Source organism: Eschrichtius robustus, chromosome 10 (genome assembly GCF_028021215.1).
Source record: "Eschrichtius robustus isolate mEscRob2 chromosome 10, mEscRob2.pri, whole genome shotgun sequence".
Lineage (NCBI taxonomy): Eukaryota > Metazoa > Chordata > Mammalia > Artiodactyla > Eschrichtiidae > Eschrichtius > Eschrichtius robustus.
Genome location: NC_090833.1, coordinates 846,045 through 870,866, shown reverse-complemented (window position 1 = coordinate 870,866; position 24,822 = coordinate 846,045). Strand labels below are relative to the sequence as shown.

The 24,822-nt window shown below is 66.9% G+C and overlaps 1 protein-coding gene across 1 annotated transcript; it reads right to left on the bottom strand.

Moving 5' to 3' along the window:
* Nucleotides 1-2,788: 2,788 nt before the first annotated feature.
* On the bottom strand, nucleotides 2,789-23,319 carry ABCA2 (ATP binding cassette subfamily A member 2). Its single transcript, XM_068553723.1, has 48 exons — nucleotides 23,191-23,319; nucleotides 19,431-19,524; nucleotides 18,261-18,372; nucleotides 18,017-18,180; nucleotides 17,595-17,722; nucleotides 17,354-17,464; nucleotides 16,814-17,032; nucleotides 16,070-16,440; nucleotides 15,684-15,843; nucleotides 14,699-14,827; nucleotides 14,442-14,609; nucleotides 14,275-14,371; nucleotides 13,954-14,127; nucleotides 13,780-13,882; nucleotides 13,586-13,700; nucleotides 12,979-13,169; nucleotides 12,729-12,879; nucleotides 12,448-12,652; nucleotides 12,170-12,334; nucleotides 11,900-12,080; nucleotides 11,589-11,801; nucleotides 11,306-11,502; nucleotides 11,035-11,217; nucleotides 10,695-10,879; nucleotides 10,191-10,311; nucleotides 9,678-9,914; nucleotides 9,393-9,599; nucleotides 9,038-9,140; nucleotides 8,617-8,936; nucleotides 8,331-8,544; nucleotides 8,135-8,240; nucleotides 7,925-8,036; nucleotides 7,787-7,847; nucleotides 7,531-7,705; nucleotides 7,280-7,395; nucleotides 7,048-7,195; nucleotides 6,759-6,882; nucleotides 6,502-6,634; nucleotides 6,245-6,362; nucleotides 5,951-6,129; nucleotides 5,738-5,879; nucleotides 5,534-5,668; nucleotides 4,905-5,008; nucleotides 4,727-4,819; nucleotides 4,524-4,626; nucleotides 4,244-4,381; nucleotides 3,963-4,169; nucleotides 2,789-3,542 (listed from the first exon to the last, which is right to left on the bottom strand). Exons 1-48 carry the CDS (start codon nucleotides 23,254-23,256, stop codon nucleotides 3,507-3,509), a joined length of 7,314 nt encoding a protein of 2,437 aa, XP_068409824.1. The 5' UTR covers nucleotides 23,257-23,319; the 3' UTR covers nucleotides 2,789-3,506.
* Between the last annotated feature and the right edge of the window lie 1,503 nt (nucleotides 23,320-24,822).

Below are 24,822 nucleotides of genomic sequence, written 5' to 3'. Positions count from 1 at the left end.
TCACCTAGAAGGTGCACAGGCAGCCAGGGCTCAGTGCCGGCGTGAGGGTGTGGCCGTGGAGAGCTGAGTGCTCGGACCCGGGGCGGGGGCGCCACGGCTGGGGGCGGGGGCGGGGGGGTGGAGGAGGCCAGTGCACTGGCAGGCGGGGAAAGAGGGGTGCCGACCTGGGAGGGGGCAGCTCTGGGTCAGGACCACCCCCACCGTGAGCCCAACAGCCCTCCGTGCAGTGGACACCCCCGCCGCCTGTGAGGGTTCCCAGCCCAGAAAGCCGAGGAGCGGGAGGAGAAATGAACAGCCTGGCCACAGCCTGTTTCTGCATCTGCGGACCAGGGCACTACAAGAGTGATAAGCCGCTTGGGAGGGACGCCCCCTTCCCACCTACTGATCTCCGTTAGATAGAGCCCCCCCCCCCAGGGCAGGGCCCACATTCCAAACGTGCCGAAGGGGGACGGGCCGGGCTCAGGTGTCTTTACCCGGCCGACCCCACATCCCTGCCCTCCTTGTGGGCTCAGGGCGGGTTTCTCCCTGCTCTTAACCTTTAGAAGAAAGAACCCTTGGGTTAGAAGCCACAATCTTCTGAGCCACGGGGACCTCGCCCCCCACCCCACCTCCCCACGCTGGACTGGAGGGAGAAGGCCAGAGGAGGCTGGGGGAGTTGGCAGCCTCACAGGTGTGCGCCTGCCGGCCCGCCCCGATAGGGACCACTCACCGAACTTCCCCCACTGGGGCCCAGCGCCTGCGGGGAGGGGGCTTAGGGAGGAGCCATCGTGGTGCAGCGCCACCTGGTGGCAGCCAGTGGGATCTGCACGGCGTCTTCCACTCCAAGCCCAGGGCCTCGTTCCCCTGTCCAGGCCCCCAGCCCGACAGACCCTCTCCGGAAGCAACAGTGGTCCGGGCTCCTGGCAGAGGTCCCCTGAGCCTGGGGCTGGCCTCGACATACTGTGGAGTTGGGGCCTGGGCCTCCGGACCACCTGCCACCACCACGGGGCTGCTCCTCAACAACTGGGGGGGTCACCCCACTCGCTTCCTGCTTCCCTGCCACACAAACTGCCACCCTGGAGAAGGACCAAGGCCCCTCCACACCGGTGCCTGTTCACCAGATGTCCTGTGTGTAAAGGCACCCTTACACGTCCGTTAGAAAAATGGTGACACGGACAAATGAACAGGTGGTTTAGAAAAAAGGAAATAAAACACCAACAGAATAAATGACAGTGTGTTTCATTGTACACGTATTCCAAGAACAAATCAGAACAAGATACATACGGTTTGTGGTTACAACGGGCAGAAATGTGGCCACCATATTCTTGGCAACGGTGTGGGGAAACGCACTCTGGGGGCGTCCCTGGTAAACAGCAGCTGCCATCGCGACGTCCCCATAAGTACACGAGGGACAAACGGGTGTGCAGTGCCCCAGGGTGTGGCAGAGTCCTGGTGCATCCACAGGAGAGGGCGGAGGAGGCGGGTCTCTAGCCTGAGATTTACTGGTGTTACGGGCTGAACTGTGTCCCCTCCAAATTCATATGAAGTCCTCCTCCCCAAGCCCCCACCCCTCAGAATGTGACCATATTTGGAGATGGGGTCTTTACAGAAGTAATCAAGTTAAGATGAGGTCATTACGATGGGCCCTAACCCAACATGACTGTGTCCTTATAAAAAGGGGAGGGACTTCCCTGGTGGTCCAGTGGTTAAGAATCTGCCTTCCAAAAGAGGGGACGCGGGTTTGATCCCTTGTCGGGGAACTGAGATCCCACATGCTGCGGGGCAACTAAGCCTGCGCGCCGCAACTACTAAGCACGCAGGCCGCAACTACTAAGCACGCAGGCCACAACTAGAGAGAAACCACACACCGCAACGAAGATCCTGAATACCGCAACTAAGACTTGACACAGCCAAAAATAAATAAATGTTTTAAAAATATATATATACATATAAAAAAGGAGGAGATGTGGACACACACACACACATACACAGAGAGAGAGGCCCTGTGTGGAGGCGGAGGCAGAGATGGGGGTGACGCTTCCAAAGCCAAAGGCCCCAAAGAAAACCACCAGCACCTGGGAGGGCAGGGAGCAGGCCATCCCTCACGGCCTCAGGAGGCTCCAATCTGCCGACACCTCGATCTTGGACTTCTGGCCCCCGGACGGTGAGAGTAAATGTCCGGTGTTTAAGCCGCCCCGGTTGTGGTACTTTGTTATGGCAGCCCTAGCAAACTAGGCCAAGTGGGAGAGAGAAACCCAGCAAACTGAAAAACTACCCATTAGCCTATGTCACTCTGAGCCTATGCTTGTGTGTATCCTGCAGGATGACCTCTGACATGTACAAACACAGACATTCAATTTGTGTTTTCTATCCACTTCCATTGTATGAAATTTCTACCATATTTTAAAAATGTCTTTAAAGAAGTGAGAACAAACCTATGGTCACCAACCTTAACCAGACCACAACCTACCCCAGCCACTTGGATTGTCCCTAACCAACCCTCCCCGCCGCCCCTGCCATATCCACAGAGCAGCCCCCGGAGGGCCCTTGGGGGCTGCCCACCCTCCTCCCTTCACAGTCCCTGCGGGGCAGGCTCGGCCCGAGGGCCCAGGGCTGCTGTCCTCGACCTCATCCCTGTGTTGGAAACTCTTCTCTCCTGAGCCCCGGCCTGCAGGGCGAGGAGCCCACCCCTCCTCCAGGCTGACCCAGTCACCCTCCCCCACCCTGAGCCCGGCCTACAGGGCAGGGGCTGTACCTTGGCATCCAGTGGGCCCACCTTCACCCCACACCCCACCCTACGCACGCAAGCTGGCGTGAACGTTTTTGTTTATTTATTGAAAACAAACACCTGTGCGCTCCGTACGGGTCTGGCTCCCGGGTGGGCAGGCAGGGGGCCAAGCTGGGTGGGAGAGCAATGACAGCCGGAGGGGGTGGGGAGGGGGTCCGGCCCCTCACCTGGCCGGTGGGGCCAGCTTCTCCGTTCCTGCTACCCGGCCCGCTGCCCCGTGGCAGCCCCCTCCCTGGCCCACGACAACGGCTCCCTGTGGGAAACCAGGGTGACGAGGCTCATCCTAAAGCAAAATGAACAGGCGCCTTGGGTGGCACCTAACCCCGCCCCCCAGTCCCAGGCTGGCAGCAGCCACCATCCAAACTGGGTGTAAGAGAACAGCCCTTTCAGGAGGGCAGGGGTCGCCAGGAGAAGTCGGGCGGTACCTGGCAGCCCGGGTCACCCCGTGGCCCTGGGGGTGGTGGGCAGAGCTGGGCAGGGGCGAGGGGCTGGCCAGACCCCAAGGCTTTAAGGCAGAGCAGGGTGAGGGTGTGCACAGCCCGGGGCCGGGCCAGCCTTTGGCACAATGAGGGGAGGGTGGCGCGATGGCCGAGGAGGGCGGGGCTGGAGGGGCCTGAAGCCCTTGGTCCTGGACCTCCCACTCCAGGGCCTGGCAGGCGGGCACTGGGGGCACAGGGTGGGACCTCAGCCACCGCTCGACTTCCGTTCCCACAGCGTGACCTTGACCCAGCTCCGGCGGTCAGCAGAGCGTGTCCGTGTTGAAGGAGAGCTGGGCCTGGGGGAGGGGGACAGGCCTGGCTCGGGCATCTGGCCCCACACCTGCCCCAGGCCGGCCCGCACGCAGGCTCTTCCACCTCTGTCTGCCCTGAGCTTCCTCTCAGTGGTCAGCTCCCCGTGTGGCCTGTCTCTGCCAGGCCGGTGGCTGCTGTCCCCAGGCTCTGCTCCCCCCACCTCCGCTCTGCCTGTCTCTGAAATGCCCTCCGTTTCCAAGCTGTTCTGGGGTCTGTGTGGGTCTGTCTCCTCTGCCTGTGCCCAGGCCTCCTGCGTCCGCTATAGTCCTGAGCATCACGCGGGTCCCTCTGTTCCCGTGAGCTCAGGACAGCAGGGGTCCCGGGGCCACCCCCCGGCCCCACCCGCATCCAGAGCCTGGGCTCTCTGGCCGGCTTGGCTGCCCTGACGTTAGGACCCCGCTCACTCTCTCCTCCTCGAAGCTGATGAGGCCCTCGTCCTCCGTGTCCAGGTCCTCGGGCTCGTCGGCCACGAGCGCCCGCAGCTCAGTGGTGGGGGGCCGAGGCCGGAACAGGCTGAGCAGGCGGCCCAGCGGGGACTGCAGCGCCGAGGGCGGCTCCGTCTCCTGCTGTTCCAGGTTGTCGCTCTGCTTCTTGGCGAAGTTCACGAACACCTGGTGGGCAGGGACGAGAGGGTGGGTGGGGGCCAGCCCAGGTGGGCCCGGCGGCCCCGGCCCAGAGCACTCACGTTGTCCAGGGTGGTCTGGCTGACCGAGTAGTCCTCGAGGCCCAGCACGCCCACCACCTGCTCCATCTTGCTGAACACCTGCGCCAGCGAGATGTGCTCCGACTTGAGCTGGTACTGCACCTTCGTGTGGTGCCGCTCCTGGGGGGGGCGCAGAGGTCAGAGGCTGCTCAGGCAGTGCCGCCCCGCCCCGCCCCTGCCCCTGCCCCTGCCCCTCGCCCCGGGGCCCCGCCCCGCCCCTGCCCCTCGCCCCGCCCCGTCCCCGCCCCTCGGCCCCGCCCACCTTGAGCACGGCCTCCGGGAAGTTCCTGTTGAAGAACCGCACCACGTCCTTCACGTTCTGGCTGCTCTTGGTCCGCACCGTGATCATGTAGCCATCCCCGAACCTGTGGGACAGGCCCTTGGCCCCAGCCCGGCCGCCAGGGGAGCCCAGCCTCCGCCTGCCGCGGCCCACAGCCCACCGTCCCTGCCGCCCCCGCTGCTCACCGGTTCTTCAGGTGCTGGATGCTGCCCAGACAGCGCAGGCGCCCGTTCACCATGATGGCCAGCCGCGTGCACAGCGCCTCGCACTCCTCCATGCTGAGGGCGAGACGCACAGGCTGGCACGGGAGGGGGGAGGGCCCGATGTGCGGGGGCGGGGGCGGGGGCGGGGGCGGGGGCGGACCTGTGCGAAGTCAGCACCACCGAGCGCCCTGTCTTGATGAGGTCCAAAATGAGGTTCCAGAGGAAGCGCCGAGCCTTAGGGTCCATGCCTGTGGTAGGCTCGTCCTGGGGGTGGTGCCAGGCTCAGCTGCTGTACCCGTTCACCCCAGCCTGCCCCACCAGCTGCTTCCTGCCCGGCCCCACAGGAAAACAAAAGGGGGGGGCACCTGACCCCCATCCCACCCCCGGACGCCCCAGAAAGACAAAGGCAGGGCACTTGACCCCCATCCCACCCCCGGGCTCACCAGGAAGACGTAGGCGGGGCCCTGACCCCCATCCCACCCCCGGACGCCCCAGAAAGACAAAGGCAGGGCACTTGACCCCCATCCCACCCCCGGGCTCACCAGGAAGATGTAGGCGGGGCCCTGACCCCCATCCCACCCCCGGACGCCCCAGAAAGACAAAGGCAGGGCACTTGACCCCCATCCCACCCCCGGGCTCACCAGGAAGACATAGGCGGGGCCCTGGCCCCCATCCCACCCCCGGGCTCACAGGAAGATGAAGGCAGGGCACTTGACCCCCAATCCCACCCCCGGGCTCACCAGGAAGATGAAGGCGGGGCCCTGACCCCCATCCCACCCCCGGGCTCACCAGGAAGATGAAGGCGGGGTACCCGATGAGGGCGATGGCTGTCGACAGCTTCCGCTTGTTGCCTCCGCTGTAGGTGCCGGCGGGCTTGTCAGCGTACTTGGTCAGCTCCAGCTTCTCCAGGGCCCACCTCACCACCTGGGAGGGAGAGCGATGTCAGGGGCCCACGCTACACACCAGCCCCCTCCCCCGCCGGGCGACCCTCACCCGGGCCTCATCCTTCCAGGGGATGCCGCGGAGCCGCGTGTACAGCTGCAGGTGCTCCCGGGCCGTGAGCTCATCGAACAGGGCGTCGAACTGTGGGCAGTAGCCCAGGCTCTGCTGCACCTGGAGCAGCTCCTTGAGCACGCTGGGGACACAGCGCCGTCAGCACCGGTCACTGCCGTCGCCCCACCCACCCAGACACCCGCCCGCCCACACCTGTGCCCGTTGACAAAGGCCTCGCCCCCCGTCGTGCTCTCGTCGCCTGTCAGCATCTTGAAGGTGCTGGTCTTGCCCGCGCCATTGACGCCCAGGAGGCCAAAGCACTCGCCAGGACGCACGCCCAGGCACAGGCGGTCCACGGCCAGGATGCGTCCGATCTTCCGCGACTTGTACACCTGGCAGAGGTGAGGGGGCGGCCCACTCAGCGGGGCAGGCGGGCCGGCCACCAGGCCGGACTCCACCTGGGCCCCACCCTACCCCGAGCCCCGCCCCCACCCGCCCACGGCCCACCTTGGTCAGGTTCTCGATTTTGACCATGTCGTTGTCAGCGTCCCCCCGCAGCACCCGCTGCCGCTCGCTGGCCACGTCCACGTCGTCCTCCACGGGCTTTGTCGACACGGGCATGCGCCTGGGAGGACAGGGAGGGCAGTGCCCGGCCGGGACCCCCGCCAGCGCCCAGCGCTCCCCCACACCGCGGCCACGGCGGGAAAGAGGGTAGCGCCCAGCCCGGCCCCCCACCGTGCGTTGCCCGGCGCGCCCCCACTCACTGCGGCTGCCGCAGGAAGTTGTACTGGCACATGATGGTGAGAAGGAAGCCCACGAAGCCCTCGACCGTCATGGCCACCAGGCCCCTGGTGACAATGTCCCACTCGAACGGGGACTTCATCTTGTCAAACTGGCCTGTGGGGCAGCTGGTTCAGGGCTGGGCCTGGGGCCTCAGGAGCCCCCGTTCTCCCCCAGGCCTGGAAGCCCCCTCAGCCTCCCCGCCCAGGGGCGCACGCTGTCACCCCCTGGCCGGCCTCACCGATCTTGGCGTAGTACTCGTTGATGTACTCGTTGTAGGCCATCTCCATGAGTCCGTGGCCCAGGTTGTAGTTGGGGAAGATGAGGAAGCAGCTTTTCAGGTAACTGTTGACAACCTTCAGGTCCTGGAGGGTCACGGGGGTCAGGGCACAGCCTCAGCCCCGCCGCCCCGCCATCCCAGCACCCCGCCATCCCATCACCCCGCCGCCCCGCCATCCCATCACCCCGCCGCCCCGCCATCCCATCACCCCGCCGCCCCGCCATCCCCTCACCCCGCCGCCCCGCCCCACCTTGTCACGCTCAAAGAGCTGCAGTAGGAAGGTGGCCACGGTGGCCGTGATGCCGATGAAAAGGTTGATGACGATGAGAAACACGTAGGCCGAGCTGGGCACCTCGAACCAAAAGGAGGCCGGGTACATGATGGGGGTGATGGACCACCTGCGGGTGGCAGGCGGGCGGAGGTCACTGGGCGGCCCGAGCCTGCCCTGCGCCCACTGCCCCCGCCCGCCCACTCCCCCTTACCCGTAGAGCAGGAAGAGGGAGAGCACGGCGGGGAAGTTGGTGGGTGACGTGTAGGCCGGCAAGTCAAACACAAATAGGATGATGACACAGCAGGTGGCCGGGACCAGGTAGTTGAGCTACCAGAGCAGGGGTGGCAAGTGAGGGGCCAGGGAGGGGGTGAGGCCCTGGGGCGGGGGTGGGGGGCCCGGGGGCAGAACCGGGGGCCCAGCAGGGGACGGGGGGACGGGACAGCCAGGGGTCTGGGGGCACACCATGTCCCACACGTAGTTAGCCAGCCAGTAGATGACAGGGTTGCAGCCGCTGACAAACTGCAGGTGCTTGGCCTTGGTGGACTTCTCGGCCACCAGAAAGACCACGAAGCTGGCCGGCACGAAGGACATGGCCACGATGATGAAGATGGCGATGACCACATCCGTGCCCTGCAGCCTGGGGGCGAGGCGGCCCTCAGCCCTGCCCGGCACGCAGTCCCGCAGCGGCGCCCCCGCCCCCGCCCACCCCCGCACCTACAGGTAATCCAGGGAGAGGCTAGCACTCGTCTTGTTCATGGGGTGGTTGGTGACGGTGATGCCTGTGGCACAGGGGAGGGCAGCCTCAGGGGCCTGCTCTGCGCCCAGCCCGGCCCGCCCCCCGCCCCGGCTCACCCACCATAGGCCGCAGGGCTGCCCTTGCTCTTGGGCAGGTTGGCACGCAGGATGGCATTGTTGAGGCTGTTGAGGTAGGTGGGCATGCTGTGGTAGCCCTTGTTGTTGTAGAAAACCTGCGGGGAGTACAGAGAGACCCCGAGAGCCACGTCGGCCCCTGCAGACCTCGGGCGAGGGCCGGAAGGGGCGGGGCCCGGGGCCGAGCGGTGCTCACCTGGGCTGCCCGCCGCACCGCGATCCTCCGTACCATGGCCGGGGCCCGGGCGCCAAACGAGGCTGGGATGGACTTCTGGACGTTGCCGAAGGTGATGGCCCCGTACCTGGGCGGCAAGCCGAGGACCGGTGAGCCAGGCGGGAGACAGGTGTCTCCTCCTCGCCCACGGCCGGCGCGCCCCTCCCGCCTGGCTCACCGGTGCAGCCGGAAGCGGTCGGAGGTGAAGAGCAGGTACTCAGAGACATTGTGGCCGGTGATGTCGGTCAGGATGTCACCCGTGACCACCCGCATCTGGGGCGGGTGCCCGCCCACACTGCCGGGGCAGGAGAAGCCGGTGCCCTGCCCAGAGCAGGTGCAGCGGACGGGCTCCCGCACCAGGCGTGGCAGGGAGGGTGCCGACGTCCAGTTCTCTGTGGGCGCAGCGGGCAGAGTCAGCCCAGCCCGTGCTGCCCCGAGCCCCAGGCGTCCCCACCAGCCAGTACCTGGCGAGGAGGTGGGCGGCAGGGAGGTGTTCCAGGCCTGCGGCGGGTCCTCGTCCAGGGACATGGGGGAGTCAGACGGGGCAGGCGAGGGTGGGGGCGGCACGAAGTTGGACAGCGGCAGCCCCTGCGTGAAGGACTCTAGGCACATGCTGTCGAAGAACCGCGTGGCCAGCAGGCGCGACTCACCGCTGCTCAGGTTCAGCGTGGGCCCCAGTGAGCCGTTAGCCGGAGACTTGAGCACACACGTGGCGCCCACGCCTGATGGCAGCCGGAAAGTGCTCACCAGCTGCTGGGGGCCGGCGTCGGGGGACAGCCGCAATCTGGGAAAGCACAGAGCCAGTCTGGGTTCGGGGACGGGACCACCCCTCCCAGCTCTCGCACCGGCCCCCGCCCTGCGGGGCAGCCCGTCCCACGGCCTCACCGGTACTCCCGGCGCTCCTCGTTGGCGTAGGGGATGAAGTTGCCGCGGGGCTGGGTGTAGTTGTGGTACTGGGAGGGGGACAGGACCAGCGGGGGCAGGTCACCTGGCGGGGTGCACGGGGAAGCCTGAGCAGGTTCCTATGGCCTGCCGGCATCCCCCAGGCCCGGGTCCCCTCTTCCCAGTACCCACAGGGCCCAAGCTTGGGGCCTGGACCCCAAGGAGGCAGGAATCCCAGATGAGCCTAGGCGCAGGCCCGCCAGCCTCAGGCGCAGCGCCCAGGCCCAGAGCACGTGTGGGTTCCCCACATGGCTCCCGAGCAGGGCGGACATCCTGATGCCTGGCCGGGCGGCCATACCGATCTCTGGGACGGAGAGTGCCACCGTCATAGCCACGCAGACAAAGAAGGCAGGGAGCAAGATCTGCGAGGACAGCGCCTTGGAGTTGCGTCGAGCACAGTGGAAGCGCTTCACCAGGAGTCCGTGGAACTGGCGCACCTTCAGCCACCAGCCCTCCAGCTTGCGGCTGCCCTGGCCGACCCGCAAGAGGGTCTCCGCCTCGGCCTCTGCACGGGAGGGGTTGCTGAGCAGGGGGCCCTCACCACCCTCCAGGGACCCTGCGGCCCCACCCGGACGCCTCCCACCTTGCAAGCTGACGTTGTCAGGGTCCTGCAAGCTGTCGCAGAGGGAGCGGTAGTCGCCGTAGACGTCGGTGTAGCCGGCCCCCTCGTCACCACGGGCAGAGCCCACCGAGGACGCAGACTGTAGCGACGCCTGTGACTGTGCCAGCTCTGCGCACCGGGCCAGGTTGCCAGCGTGACCCTCCCCCGACAATGAGTCCACGGCCCCAGGCAGCACATCTTTCCTGGACTCTTTCACGTCTGCAGCAGCAGAGAAGCCAGGGAAGGGGATATGGGGCTCAAGGCTGCCTGCCACCTGCAGGCCTGTCCGGGACCCCAGCCTCCACACTCACCCACCCACCCACGGCCCCAGACCCAGTCTGACCCTGGGGAGATCTGGATCCTTATTCCCACCTAAGACCCTTGGCCCCCACAGACAGAGGAAAAGTGAGCAGCCCCAGGCCCAAGTTCGGACCTGGTGGAGTAGGGTGGTGGGGGCAGGGGCAGAGCTGGGTCAGTAGCTGTGGAGCCTCTCACCTGCCTCGCTGTTCTCCAGCGACTGGTCCTCCTCCGATACCTTAAGGAACACCTCCTCCAGTGTCGTGTCCATCAGCCCAAAGCTGCTCAGGTGCAGTGCATCCAGACTGCGCTCCAGGTGCTGTGAAAGAGCTGGGTGAGGCCCACCTCAGGGTGGGAGGGGGGACCCCACAGGGAGGGTTGGGCCCACTTCCCCTTCAGCCACACCTCCTCCACTGGCCCCACCCCTGAGCCCAGCCCCACCTCCTCCAGCAGTCCCACCTCCCCTTCAGCCCCGCCTCCTCCACTGGCCCCACCCCTGAGCCCAGCCCCGCCTCCTCCAGCAGTCCCACCTCACCCTGTAGCCCCACCTCTGCTGGCCCTGCCCCCGAGCCCTAACCCAGCTCCGCCTCCTCTACCAGCCCCACCTCCTCTGCTGAACACACCTCCTGGGCAGCTCCACCTCCTACACTGACCTCTCCCCTGAGCCCCACCCCCTCCACCAGCCCAGCCCCACCCCCACACCTGAAAGAGGCGCTCAAAGGCTCCCTTCTTGGCGGCCTCGCTGGGCAGGATGTAAGAGAGCTCGGTGCTGGTGTCTGAGACCAGCAGGCAGGAGGCCACATGTTTGCGGATGAACTGGGAAACCTGGGGCTCAGAGCAGCTGCTCAGCTGGGCCCGACCTGGGGGGCTGGCTGTCAGCCCTGGCTCTGGGAGGGTAGGGAGGGCTTCACTCAGGGGCTGGCGGAGAGTGTGAGCCAGGCCCAACCAGCACCCTGGGCCCACTGGGGCAATGGTGAGGGCCCAGCCCCTCAACCTCATTGGTCTTGGGAAGGGGTCCGGGGCAGGCAGCCTCAGCACAGACCTTGGGGGTCCCCGGGCTCGGCAGGCCGCTTGACCAGCGTGAGGCGGTAGCCATCCCCGTAAGCACCCTTGAGAAAGAGCGGGGAGCCACAGCACTTGAGCTTCCCGTGGGAGATGATGGCAATGCGATCCCCAAGCAGGTCGGCCTCGTCCATGTGGTGGGTGGAGAGGAGGATGGTGCGGCCTGCGGGAGGTCAAGATGGGGGTCGGGGGGGGGGCGGCCGGGCAGGGCTGGGCAGGGGCTGCTCACAACCACCCCGCGCCCCGCGCACCTGGCTTGTACTTCAGGATGAGGTCCCAGATGGCGCGGCGTGCGTAGGGGTCCACGCCGGCCGTGGGCTCATCCAGGATGATGGCGCGGGAGCCGCCCACGAAGGCGATGGCCACGGAGAGCTTGCGTTTCATGCCACCGGACAGCGTCTGCACCAGCGAGTGCCGCTTGTTGGAGAGCTCCAGGTCCTCGATCATCCTGAGGGCAGGACAGGAGGGTGGGACCAGCCCTCGGGAGCCGGTGCCTCTGCCTGCAGCCTCGCCTCCCACCCGAGCCCCACCCACTTGTCCATCTCCTTGCGGATCTCCTCCTGGGCCATGCTCTTGAGCCTCGAGTAGAACCAGAGGTGCTCCTCCACCGTAAGCCGGTCGAAGAGCACGTTGTGCTGGGGGCACATGCCCAGGTTCTTGCGGATCTCGTCCATCTCCGTGCGGATGTCGTGCCCATAGATGGTGGCCGAACCCGATGTCGGCGGGAACAGGCCGGTGAGGATAGACCTGGGCGGGGAGGTGGGGTCACGGCCCCCACCTCCTGCAGGGAGCCCTCCCTGCCGCCCGCTCCGCCAGGAGCTCCGGGCCGACCCCCACACGCTCACATGGTAGTGGTCTTGCCGGCCCCGTTGTGGCCCAGGAAGGACACCACCTGGTTCTCGTAGAGGTTCAGGCTCAGCCTGTTCAAGGCCGGCTTCCTGTCGCTCTTGTAGACCTTGGTGAGCTTGTCCACGCGGAGCACCAGCGGCAGGTGGGTGGGCTCCTCTTCCATGCCCCGCATCTCCTCTGCACCAGGGCCGAGGGTCAGCGCCAGGGGTGCCTCCGGCCCCTAAAGCTCAGCCACTGCCCCTGTCCCCGCCTTGGTGCCCGCTCACCCAAGCGCCGGCTCTCCATGGCGCAGGCCTGGTCCTCCTCCATGACGCTGAGGCGGGGGGCGCGAGCCCACGGCCAGCTCCACTCCCACGCTTCCGTCCGCCCGCTGCCCAGCCAGTAGGACTTCTGCAGTGGGAAGTACCAGGGCCGGGGCAGCCCGTACATGCCTACGGGGTAGAGGGGAGGCTGACCCAGGGTCTGGGGTCACTGTCTGCCCCAGGCCACGGGTCCCCCTGGACACAGCCTCCTCCCCTCCCCCACCCCACCAAAGGGCTGGTACCTGGATGCACGGCCTCGATGTACCACGTGAGCACACCGTAGACGACCGCGTCTACCATCAGCATGGTGACAGCCAGGAGCAGGTTGAAGTCGTCCCCTTCCACGGGCGACTGGCTGAACGTGTGCCACTGGATGCCCACGCCCGCCACCTCGTACAGGGCAAAGTACTTGGAGCCCAGGCCAAAGGCTGTCGTGGACATCAGGGACTGAGGAGACGGCGGTGTCAGTGGGGGAGAGGAGGCTGGACACCCCCAAGCCCGGCCCACCCCCCGTGACCCTCACCGCGATGCACTTCTCGAAGGCGGTGATCTTGTCGTGGGCCACCTCCTCACGGATCGCCACGTACATGTAGGGCACGTAGCTCAGGAAGTAGATGATGCCGCCGCAGGCCGAGGCCAGCTTGGCCTTGGAGTACAGCACGGACACCAGGAAACTGGGGGCACACAGGGCCACGGGCTGTCAGCCACGCCTGAACCGCGGACCCACACTTGAGGCCCGCCCTCCAGCCCGCTGCCAGCCACACAGCGCTCACCAGAACATGATGGTGGCCACGGCGTAGACGGCCAGGAAGAGCCAGATGATGACCACGTGGCTGTGTGTGAGGACCTGGCCGTACTTGAGGATGGCAGTCAGTGCCGTCACCGAGATGGAGAGCTGCACGAAGCCCGTGATGAACCAGGCCACCCAGTGTACGGCGTTGTTCAGGCCCATGGTCTTCATCACCTGTGGGCAGGTGGGCGGGCACGAGGCCTTGGGACAGGGGCACCAGGAAGGAACACCCTGCCCCTGCCTTGCCAGCCCAGGTCTGGGGAGGGAGGGCTGCCCACAGCTACCCCCCTCACCTGTAGTCCTCCCCCTTCTCTAACCTCTATCTTTATCGCCCCCATTCCCCACCTCCATCCCTCCCCTCTTCTCCCCTCCCCCATCTCCCCCTCCATCCCCCCCTCTTCTCCCCTCCCCCATCTCCCCCCTCCATCCCTCCCCTCTTCTCCCCTCCCCCATCTCCCCCTCCATCCCTCCCCTCTTCTCCCCTCCCCCATCTCCCCCTCCATCCCTCCCCTCTTCTCCCCTCCCCCATCCCCCCCTCCATCCCTCCCCTCTTCTCCCCCTCCTCCATCTCTTCCGCTCCAGCCCCCCACCTCCTTCAGCCGATGCTCCTTCTCCGCCACAATGTGCTGAATGGTCATGGCCACAGAGTAGACCCAGGAGATCACCATGCAGAGCGGCATCATGTGCTCGATGACAAACAGAAAGCTGGGGGGGGGGGGAGGGGAGGGGCGTGAGGGTGGGGCTCCGCGCCGGCCCCGGGCACCCAGCACTCGTCCACACTCACTCATCCCGTGTGTAGCAGGGGTAGGGGAACATCTGCACGTAGTTGCCCGGCTCCACCACGTCGTGGCCCACGAAGGTGTCGATGATGGCGCGCTCCATCATGTCTGCGGTGGGGGGCAGCGGTCAGTGGAGGAGGCCGCGTCCCGCCCCCCGCGGACCCAGGGCCGGCCCTCACCCTGGATCCAGACGAAGCCATACAGGAAGTAGAAGCGGCCGCCGGTGTTGGGCCCCGGCCGCCAGTAGGCCCGGCGGATCTCATTGGTTTTCTCGGTGAAGCTGGAGTTCTGGCGGATCTTGTAGTGCACGTGGGGCGGCAGGGAGCCGTCCTTGCGGGTCTGGAAGATCACGCCTGGGACGGGCCGAGGGGCGGGGCCGAGGAGGGGGACGGGTGAGGGGCTGGCCGAGGACCGGTGTCAAGGGGTGTGGGGCGGGGAGGGACTAGGGGAGGGAGAGGCGGAGGAGCAGGGGCCGGGACCTGCCCAGGGGACTGGCTCACTGGCGAACACGGTGACGTTGTCCTGGTAAGCCTGGTTGAGGGTGTAGTTAACGATGCTCTCCTCGTCAGGAAAACCCTTGAAGATGTCCACACTCACCTGCGGGGGAGGGGGGGGTGTCCTCAGAGCCGACCCCAGGCACCAGCGGACCCGGGGCCCGCCCACCCACCTTGGACATGAACTGGATCCAGCCACAGGCCGCGTTGTCGATGGTGTCCAGCTGCCGCAGGAGGACCGAGCCATTGGGCAGCGAGAAGTTGTCCTGGCGCAGGGCAGGCGGCAGCTCCTCTGGTGACAGGCTCAGTGCCTCCGGGTGCAGCCGCAGCTCTGCCACATACTGGGGGGTGAGGGAGGCCAGCTCAGAGGGTGGCCTGAGGACAGAGCGGGCTCCGTGCCACCCCCACCCCAGCCCAGCACCCCCAGCACCTGCTGCAGCCAGCGCAGGTGTTGCTGCAGCCGGCCCTGCTCCAGGTAGCTGCGGATCTCAGCTGAGATGTTGAGCCAGACCTGGGCGTAGTGAGTCACGTTGCCTACAAGGGCGAAGGTCTCGTTGGCCTGCAGAGAGTGAGGGCAGAACATGGGGCTCATAAAAGGACCCCGGCCAGCAAGGGGGTTCTCACTCCTTGCCTCCCCCCATGGCTGGGGGCCAGCCACTGGCCAGTCCCCACCAACCACTAATCTTGGTCTGGCCAGATTCCACCTGGAAGCTCCAAGCCCTCCCCCCCTCCAGGCCTCTCTTCAGCACCTCCCCTGAAAGCCCCTCTGCCCAGCTACCAGGAAAGCACGGCCTCCGGTTCCCCCCACACACACCTTCCCTGCTCCTTTGGGGGACCCCCTCCACGCATCTCTTGGGCAGCCCTGACACTTGGTCCTCATCTTCCCCCATGGTCATCCTAGGGACCCCCCTCCACAGCCTCTCCCTTTCCTGAGCCATTTCCAGCCCTGGTTTCTACTTCTTCCAGACAGGACTTCTACCCCGGGATGGCCACAGACATCGTGCCCTCAGCTGGCCCCAAACCACCCAGCTGCGCCGCCCAGATCTCACCCACTGGCTGCTGCTCTGGACGGGTTCTGCACGCGGCCCCTCCTCTGTCCTCACCAGCACTGCCTGGCCCCAGCCGTGTCCAGCCAGGCCCGGACCCTGCACCACACCAGCCATCCAGTGTCTCCCCAAGGCAGCCTCCAAAACGTCCCTGCACCTTGAACCTGCCTGCAGGTCCCCTCACCCACAGAGCCAAGCCGGAGCTGGAGAGCCAGGGCTGCACCCCTCCCATGCCAATTCTACGAACCACACCACCTGCCCCCGTCTGCTCAGGGGTCCCCGGCCTGCAGAACCCTCTGCCCAGCTCCTCCAGTTCCTGTTCCAGACGACACATGCAGGCCAAGCACATCACACAGTGGACGCACGCACCTTGAGGATGACGCGATCTGCCTCGGAGCCCGCCGGCGCGTAGAGGATCTTGGGGTTGCTGGTCATGAGGTGCACGAGGAGGCCCAGGTTCCGCTGCTCCTTGCTCGTGAAGCCCAGGGAGCTCATGTTGCCCCTCCGCAGCGCCTCGGGCTCGATGGTGCTGGGGCGGCAGCGGGCGAGACCTCAGGGTGGCGTGGGGCGTTGGCGGGGAGGGGCGTGGGGCGGGGTGTGGGGCGGGGCTTCAGGGCAGGTGCCAGTGTCAATTGATGGAGGTGGAGTGGGGGCAGTGGACCGAGCCCAGGGAGGAGGCGTCAGAAGCAGGCCTGGGGTCGGGCCCTGCCCCCACCTGTCTTCCTCACCCCCCCCTTCTCCTGCCACCCACCTACCGGTTGTTGCCACACAGGATGGGCTGCAGGCCCGCCCAGAGCTGCACAAAGGCTGAGCACTGGCCCTGCAGCACGTCCGAGGAGGAGGCCGGGGCTGCAGCGGACGGGGCACCCTCCTCGGACGTGGTGTTGGAGCCCAGGCCTGCCCCAGCCCCGGTGGCGTTGGCTGCCCCGCCAGGGCCGCTGGCTGGGGGCCCAGGAGGCCGGCCCGTGCAGGCACCCTGAGGCAGCAGCAGGGCCAGGGCCGAGAGGAGGTCCACATCCTGCAGAACCTTTTGGGCGTCCAACAGGTCTTCCAGCAGCGCCTGCAGCCGCTGGGGAGGGGCTGGCTGCGGCTGGGGGGCGGAGCCGTTGGGGGCATCCAGGCCCAGCTGAGGGGAAACGGGGCAAGTGGGGAAACGCAGGCCCAGGGAAGGGAACAGCGTCTGGGGGCTGATCTGCAGATGGGTGACTGAGGTCAGGGTAGACTGAGGAGGACACCCCCAGGGGACACGAGCTGGGAGGAGGGGAGCAGCCTGGGGGTCAGGGGAGCACTGGCCAGGGGCCAGGAGACAGACCAGGGCGAAGGCCTGGAGCAGGGCAGGGGGCACAAGGCACAGCATTCGTAGGGCCACAGGACACCCAACCGCAGGCACACCCAAGCACAGCCTCAGGCCCAGGAGTGCCCTGTGACGCTGAGGGGCCCTGGCACCTCCTCCAGCCCAGGCAGCAGATCTGTGGGCCAGCTGGCAGGCAGGGCCTCACCTGCTGGGCGATCTTGGCCACATCCAGTTGGTTCCGGAGCTCAGCGGCCAGCCCAGAAAAGCGCTGGGCACGCACTGCATCCTGACCTCTGCAGATGGCGTCCCGGTAGCCCTGCAGCGCTGTCTCCTGACCCTGGGGCACCGTGAGGATCCGGCCCAACTCCCTGGAGCCTGGCGTGCACGTGAGCTGCTCCAGGAGGGCAGGGGTCAACAGCAGCTCCTGGGGCAGGGTGCAGGGGAACAGCTGAGAAGGAGCCCCAACCAAGAGGAAACCAAGGGCCTGGCCCAAGATGGGGACCTTACCCCACCCACTGTGCCAGGTCTGAGACCACCCAGGTTTTGCAACAACAGGCTGGGGGGGAGGGGGGGCGGGTGGGTAGGGATGAAGACGCATCACCATCCTGCCCCCTCCCTGTGCCAACCACAAACTCCTGGGGACTCTCCCTCACCCCCAAGGGGGCCCCTATCTTACCCACCCAAGCAGAGACACCCACCCAGAAGCAGGCAACATGTCTCCCATCCCACTAAAAGCCCCCCTCACCTCCATCCGGAATAGGGGATTGCTGCCCCGGCGGCTCCAGGGCTCCTGATCCCTGGGGATGCCTGACCCCGCATCCAGGGCAGGTGAAGAGCCAAAAAGCAGACGATACACCTAGAGCGTGCGGGGGTCGTGGCTCAGGCTGGGGGCTCAGGCTGGGGGCCCTGCATTCCCCACCGGAAACCAGGAGAGGGCAGAGTGGAGCGACCAGGGCTGGGAGCTTCCCCAGGAGCAGACACCTCACCTCGGGCAGGTCCACCTGGGCGGCCAGGAGAGCCTGGGCTGTGCCATCAGGCAGCGACAGGTTCTGCGTCAGGAAACGCCAGAGCTCCCGTGGGTCCCTGACCACCGAGTCCAGAGAGAAGGAGGACACTGGACAGGTAGAAGGATGGGGCTGAAGGCCAGCCCTGCCCGGGGCCGAGGTGCCCCAGACAGCCTCAGAGCTGAGCTCCCGGCATCACAGCTTGGGCACAGTGGCGGGCGGCTCGCCAGGCCCCAAGCACGTGCACCCTGAGAACTCAGAGCCAGGGTGTAGGTAGCAGGGCCCGAGGCACACGCAGGCCCAGGGCAGGAAGTGAACGAGCTGGGCTTCAAACCCAGCTGACACTAGAGCTCGGGGCTTGGCCACCCCCAGCACACGCACTGCTCCACCCACCCAGGGCGCACCTGCAGGTCGGTCCAGGTGGCTCTCCCAGGTGTCCAGGCCGGATCTGAGGGCCTCCAGGTGCTGGCGCAGCACCTCGAGCTCCGAGCCCAGGCTGGGCCTCGCGGGGTCAAACAGGTTGCCCTCCTCCACCACGCGGTTGAGACGCTCCAGCAGCTGCGTGACCCTGCACCACCACCACTGGACGTCATCCGCAGGTCACCAGGCCTGGGACGGGGGACAGCTGGGGTCCGAGGGGGCACTCACGTGGAGTTGGCGTACTGAAGGAAGCCGAACTCGTCCCGCTGGCCATCCGGGCACAGCGACTGCATGACGGGCAGGATGCCGGCGGAGGTGAGGGGTGCTGCTGTGTAGAAGGCTGGGGGGGCCGGGCAGGTGAGAGGGCCCAGGGCGGGGCGGGGAGGGGGAGAGAGGGAGGAATCAAGAAGGGGGAGGAAGACAGAGGCCGAGAAAAGAGATTTAGAGAAAGTCAGAAAGGAAAAGCAGCTTCAGGCAGCAGACAAGAAACAGAGGGCCAAGAGTTCTAGTGCAAATGACCCAGCAGGTCAGAGGTCAAAGGGCATCTCACCGTCCCTTCCCGACAACTCCCAGAGCGCCCCCCTTCCCTCAGCCAGTCAAGGCCAAAATGCTCTGACACCTTCCCCGAGAATTTGGATGCGGCACTGCCCACAGGGCCCAGGGGAGCACGGGGGCCCCTACTGGGCAGCGACCTCTGACCTCTCTGGCCAGCTGGTTAGCAGAGTGAATGCAGGAGCCCGCAAGGGTCTGAGTGGAGAGTGGCCAGGCGCCCCGGCCCAGCAAGGCGGGGCCAGGCAACCCCACAGACAGAGGGTTGACCCCGAGGAGCTTGACCTGGGAGCCACTGTGGTCCCGGTGCCTCCACCCTTGACCTCCCCCCACCCCCACCCACCGAGCGCCGGCTGCTCCTGACAGCGGGCAGGGGGCCCTGCAGGACCCAGCTGGCCAGGAGGGGCTGTTAATGCAAGCGAGCGGGTGGGGAGGGCTCAAGCTGCACCAGGAGGCCCCGCAGGGCTCCCGTGGCTGCTGCCCGGGCCGGCCGGGAGGCAGCGGCCACGCACTTACAGACTGCATGCAGGCCCGGGAGGAGGACACAGACCGTGCGGGGGAGGGGCGGAACAGAACAGAGGAGAACAGTGAGAACTGGGCGCCTCGGCCACTCACAGCCGCGTGGCCAGCCACGTCCTCCCGCCCGGCCAGGAGGCAGGGCCAGGGCCCGCGCGGGGGGACGGGCACTCAGACTGCACCGGGAGGAGCTGCGGGAGCCGGCTGACGCGCGTGTGGTCGCGTGCACACGGGACATGCGTGTGTGCTGCAGTGAGGGCCTGCCCTCCCCGCCCACCCAGCTGTGCCCCGGACCCCCGCCCCGCCCCGCCCCGCCCCCCCGAGGACCCTCACCTTCCTTCACAGAGATGGTTGGCTTCTTCTGCCGAAGCCCCAGCAGGATGAAGAAGAGGACCAGAGGGATGAAAATCTCGAAGGCCAAGACCCACTGGAAAGGGCAGGCGGAGTGAGGCCACCTGCCCAGAGCTGGACAGGACAAAGCCAAACCCTCCTCCCCCTACCAGACAGACACCACCCTCCCCGCAGGGCCAGCCCAGCCCAGCCCGGACCCTCCATGCTCCCCCAGGGGCCACAGAAGGTCAAGCCAGGCCCCCCAGGGCCACAGAGATCACAGCCCCTTCTTTCCAGGACCTCTTTGAAGAGTGAGAGGGTCAGTGTCATCCAGCTCAAGCAAATCAGGTCTCCCACTCCCAGCCTAGATTCTGCTTGTCACACTGAAGACCAGCAGACACAAATCAGCCAGCTTGCGGTCCACTCTGACCCATGTGTCTGCCCAGCTCATCTTCTCCCCCATCTGCAGGGGCGCCTGGGCAAGATCTCGGAAACAGTCTCTGGACTGGCCTGCAGCTCCCACACTCCCCCAGGGTCAGCCCTCCTTCCCGCCACTGTGGTGCCATCACACCCCCACGCAAGGGCCTAGGGGCGTGAGGCCTGGCGGCGGGGGAGGCCTGGCTGTAGCCCAGGACCCTGAGCCTCCCGGAGGACCTGGTCAGGGGTCTGACAGCCCCCAGTCCCTGAGACACAGGTCCCTCCTTCTGCCCTGGCCCCTCTCCCTCACGCCAGGTGGCTCAGGCGGGCGCGGCGGCCCTGCCTGCCGGGGGCATCAGCTCAGGGTTCGCAGGGCAGCTCTTGCCGCTCCAGGCTGGGTACCAAGGTGAGCCCTGCCGGGATCTGCTCGGAGTGGGAAAGAAGTACCAGGGGCCCAGGGGCCCAGGGGCCCAGGGGCCCAGACTTCTGTCTCACCTGGAAAACGGAAGGACTTCGCCATTCTCACCTCCACCTCTCCTGGCTCGGGCAGGGAGGAGTGCAAGGGGGAGGAGGACCTCGGGCCGGCTGCTCTTTGGGGGACCACCCCCCCGACCCAACCCTTCCCAGAGGCACCAGGGTTGCTTCACCCTCACCCCCCACCCCAGACTTCAGAGCCCCCAGTCAGTGGCGCTCCCTCTGGCCCAGGGCCCGAGCCCCAGTGCCCCGGGGTGGGGGCAGCTGCTGCCCTGTTTACTGGGCTTTGACAATAGAGCTCTGTGGTCTGGAACACCCCGCTGTGTGTCTGCGCCCCATGCCCGCGCCAGCCCGCGCCAGCCTCCACCCCCACCCGGAGTCAGGAGCCAGCCCAGGGCCAGCCAAGGAGGCACTGTGGACTGGGACGGGCGCCTGCCACACGCACACAGCGCGAGGGTGGCTGTGTGCAAGCGGCACACGGGAGGCCAGGGTCACGGCCGCGGGGCCGGCCCCAGCCGCACCCACCCGGCCACCAGGCCACCCGGCACCTCCACCAGTAACTGCAGCAACGGGCCTCGCTGCCTCCTCGTTGCTATAGCAACGGCCGCTCATGCGCTGCTGGGAGGAGGGAGGCCTGCTGCTGGGCGGGCGGGAGGCCAGAAGGGCGTCTGGTTACGGCAGGCGGTACAGGTTCAGCCCCACCTGGGCGCCCCACCCAGCGGCCTGCAAGGTGGTCAAACGTCTGTTCCTGGAGACCAGCCTGCTACCCCATGCTGTCCCACTCTGGGCCCCCTCCTCCTGCGTCAAGAGGAGAATAGGTGAGGCCTGAGAATGGAGGTGCTGCCCCCCACTCCAGGGACTTGGTGACAGTGACCTGGTCCCCCCACCAGGAGTAGCCTATGGCCCCAGGGTAGAACGATGTCCAGCTAAGAGGGCACAGGCCACGCTGACAGATGGAGAAACCGAGGCACAGAGCTTGGGAAGAGGGAGCAAGCAGGGCACAGAGATCCTTGGTTCCTACTCTCCAGACCAAGCTTTCCACAGAATACACACCCCCCCCCAAGCAAGGCACACAGCACACAGGGTAAAACCTCTGCCAGCCAAGCCCAGGGGTCCAAGTGTGAAGCCCAAGACCCTCCCAGAAAAGTGGAGGACTGTGCCCGACATCTAGCCAGCCCCAGCCCATGGCGTGCGTGGGCCCAGCAAGGCCTCAGCCACCCTGGAGGAGGAATTTCTGGTTTGCTGTGGCCACAAACCGAGAACCTCCAGACGCCTAACCATGCCCTGGGAGCGCTGCGGGGCAGGGGCAAGGAAGGTTCTGGGGGAGGTCCAACCTGGCATGCGGGGGCTACTCCTACTCCTGTAGGTCAGTGGGCACCTCCCACCTGCTTGCCAGGTACCCAACGAGCCACTGCTCCCTTCCCTGAGCCTTGGGGTCCCCAATGGATGCTGGGGCCATCATTGGAGCCTCTGCTCCCAGCCCCTGGGGGTCCTTCCTGCCAAGAACTCTGGGGCTGATACTAATGCATGCCCATGTCCCAATTCCCCTTCATCCCCGGATCCCCGCCCTGCTGTCCCCAGTGACCCAAAACCTGAGGTGAAGGAAGCTGCGCCAGAGGCTGCCCGAGGCTGCAGGCCTGATCCATGGAACCCAGTGCCAGCCAGCCCCAGGCGCCCTGGGCAGGGAGTGTACACAACCCTGGCTCCCTGCCAGGGCCAGGTGCCCAGGGGAATCCGCCAGGCCATGGTGATGATGGCCACCCTGCCCATCTGCAGGCCTGGGTTTCCCACTGTGCACTTTGAAACCCCTCTCGAGGAGGGACCCAGGCAGGAGCTGGTCAGCCCAAGGGGTCCCGGGGCCAGGGGGGACAGGAGCCTCCCAGACCCCAGACGGGCAAGAGGATGCCTCCGCCCCAGGCTCCATCTCCAGACCCTGACCTGCTCTGGGCCCCATCCTGGAAAATCCCCAGGGCCCAGCCAGGAACCCGAGCTGCCCAGGCCTCTCTGGTGCGTGGCTGCTGCCAGTTGGGCAGGCCAGCAGGAGACGCCCCTGTCCTTCCCAGGGCCAGAGCAGTGACGGTCAGCACGATGACATCCATACCACCCCAACGCCGCTCCTCACCAGGGCTTCTGCCCGACAGCTGCTGTGCCCTGCAACCTCAGGCACAGGGCAGAGAGCTGGGGTGGTCACAGCTCCAAACAGCAGGACCCAGTCCCCAGAGGAAGTTGGGTGGGGGAGATCAGAGAGTGGATCACCTTCAGGGAGGATGGCCCCAAAGGACAAAAGGATGCAGGGACTCGGGCTGCCTGAGGCTGGCACAGCAAGGACACTGCCGGTGGTGAGAAAGCAGGAGCAAGGGCTAGTGGATGTGGGCGGGGGAGCGGGGGAGGAGAGGTGCCTGCCCAAGGACAGAGGGCTGCTGCACGGAGGGGAGGGACAGGGTCCCTGCAGGGGCGCCAGGGGGCTGGGCCCAGAGACCACAGAGCCTCTGAGCTGGATCCATACCCCCAGCCAGCCTTCTGCCCCGGGAAGCAGGGCCTCTCAAGACCCCAGGGTCCCAGGGCCACCTCCCACCCCCGAAGCTGGCCCCGGAGAGCGCGCTGTGGAGGGCGCCCGCCCCGTGACTCAGCCGAGCACCACGAATGTCAGCGGACGCGGGCGGCGGGCCGGGCACTGCCGAGTCCCCTCCCCGGAGACCGGAGCGCGGGCAGGGGCGGGGGCGGGTGAGGGGTCTCCGGCCCTCCGCCCCGCCTGCCTGGGGTCTGCGCGTGCCCGGCCGGGCCGCCGCACGTGCTCGCGGGGAGCGCGCCGCTGGCCCCGGTGCGCGCAGCCTCCCGCTCCCGCAGGCCCGCGGCGCGCGGGGTCGCTCACCGGGCTCCGGCGCTTCAGCGTCACGTTCTTCCAGAGCAGCAGCTGCAGCTGGTGCAGGAAGCCCATGGCGGGGCCGCGCTCCGGCCGCCTCCGCGCCGCGGCCCGCTCCTCTGCGCGCCCCGCCGCCCGCCACCCGCCGCGCCGCTCGGCATCGCCCGCGCGGGGCGGCGTCTCGGGCGTCCGGGACCGGCTCGGCGCTGGCTCCGCCCCGGCGGCCGCGGCGACAGCCGCTCGCGCCCGCCCCCGCTTAAAGGGGCCGCCCGGTGCCCGCCGCTCGGGCCCCCCCGCCCGCCCCCGTCCGGGCCGTTCCTGGAGCTCTGACCCGTCAAGAGTGGCTTTCTGGTCGCCCCCCCCCCATCTCTCTAGGCGTTGAAGTGACGCGCCCAAGAGCCCACATCTAAACCGAGACCCCCTACTCACTCCCTTCCAGGGCGCTCTTCTCCCAGGGGCGCCAGGCCTGCGCGCAGCGCCCCACCCCCTTGAAATCCTCCTCCCACAGAGGCACCCCAAGGTCATCACTGGCCCTGGCCGAGGGCGCCCTGAGGGGATGCTGGGAGCGGTCGTCCCCCGCCAGGTCCCCACCTCCGCCTTGTCCTCGCCGCAGAAGGGCTGATGGCAGGAATTTCATCTGGACCTCAAAGACAGGTTCCAGTGCCCAGGGCACTTGGGGCCTGGAGGGAGGCAGCCGCCCGCACTTGGGGAGGGGAGCTCAGCCTTGCATGCAGATCCCACCTATGCACAGGGCGGGCCCTGCTCTCACCGCTTCAAGACTCAGCTTTCCTGCCCCACTGGGTGCAGCCCCGACCTGCACCCCTTACGAGAGGGTGGGGCTGGTGAGAGGGGCTGCAGGTGGGCTGCCCTACCCCCGTAAGAGTTTCTTGCGTTCCTTGTGAATGAGCCGCTTGGTGACCAGGTGGCAGGACTAGCCTGGCTGGGCTCGGCCAGGGCTGCAGCTCCCTGGGCCCAGCGAGGAAGGGAAGGGACCCAGAGAGAGAACTGCTCCCTGCAGGCGGGGTAGGCCAGAGCTCGGGGAGACTGAGGCTGCTCCCTCTGTGAGTGGCTCATTTTTCTCCCTGTATGAGAGGGTGAGTCTGACCTCTGCACAGGGAGTCTGGGGTCCAGTGAATTCCGCAGAGGTGGTTTGGTGCCTGCTGGAGCCAAGCGGCTGGACGGACGGAGGCCGGGTCTGAGCCGGGTGGGGCGGTCCATTCCCGGGGAGGCCAGCAGAGGGCAGCGGAGGACAGGCCGGCCCCTGCGGGGAACGGAGGCCTGGCGGTTGGTTCTGATGGCTCCTCCCAGCCTCAGTTTCCCAACTTGTGAACGGGAGGGGCAAATGGAGTGGTGTCCAGTGTCTGGGCTGCACAAAGAAGACGCACCCTAAACTGAGTGGCAGATCTGGGGGGCCGCACCTCCCCACCCCCTCCCAGCTCCTTCCGTACGGTGCGAGGCGAAGCAGTCCCGGGAGGAGGGGCAGAGCACAAGCCCCCAACCACCCCACGCTGCAGCCTGAGGACACTTCCTTCTCCTCGGCCAGTACCGGGGCTAGGGCAGGGCAGGAAGTCACCGGTGGGCCTTTCCCACAAGCCACTGCCAAGGGGGCGGGCAGCTTCCTGCCTCCACCTGCTGCCCACC

Excerpts from the sequence above, each read along its gene's own strand:
- ABCA2 (XM_068553723.1), bottom strand. The coding sequence starts at position 23,256 with ATGGGCTTCCTGCACCAGCTGCAGCTGCTGCTCTGGAAGAACGTGACG. Across the intron at positions 17,723-18,016 it reads CCACCTGGACCGACCTGCAG|TGTCCTCCTTCTCTCTGGAC; the intron begins GTGCGCCCTGGG and ends CTACCTGTCCAG. Across the intron at positions 5,669-5,737 it reads CCTGGAAGGATGAGGCCCGG|GTGGTGAGGTGGGCCCTGGA; the intron begins GTGAGGGTCGCC and ends TCTCCCTCCCAG.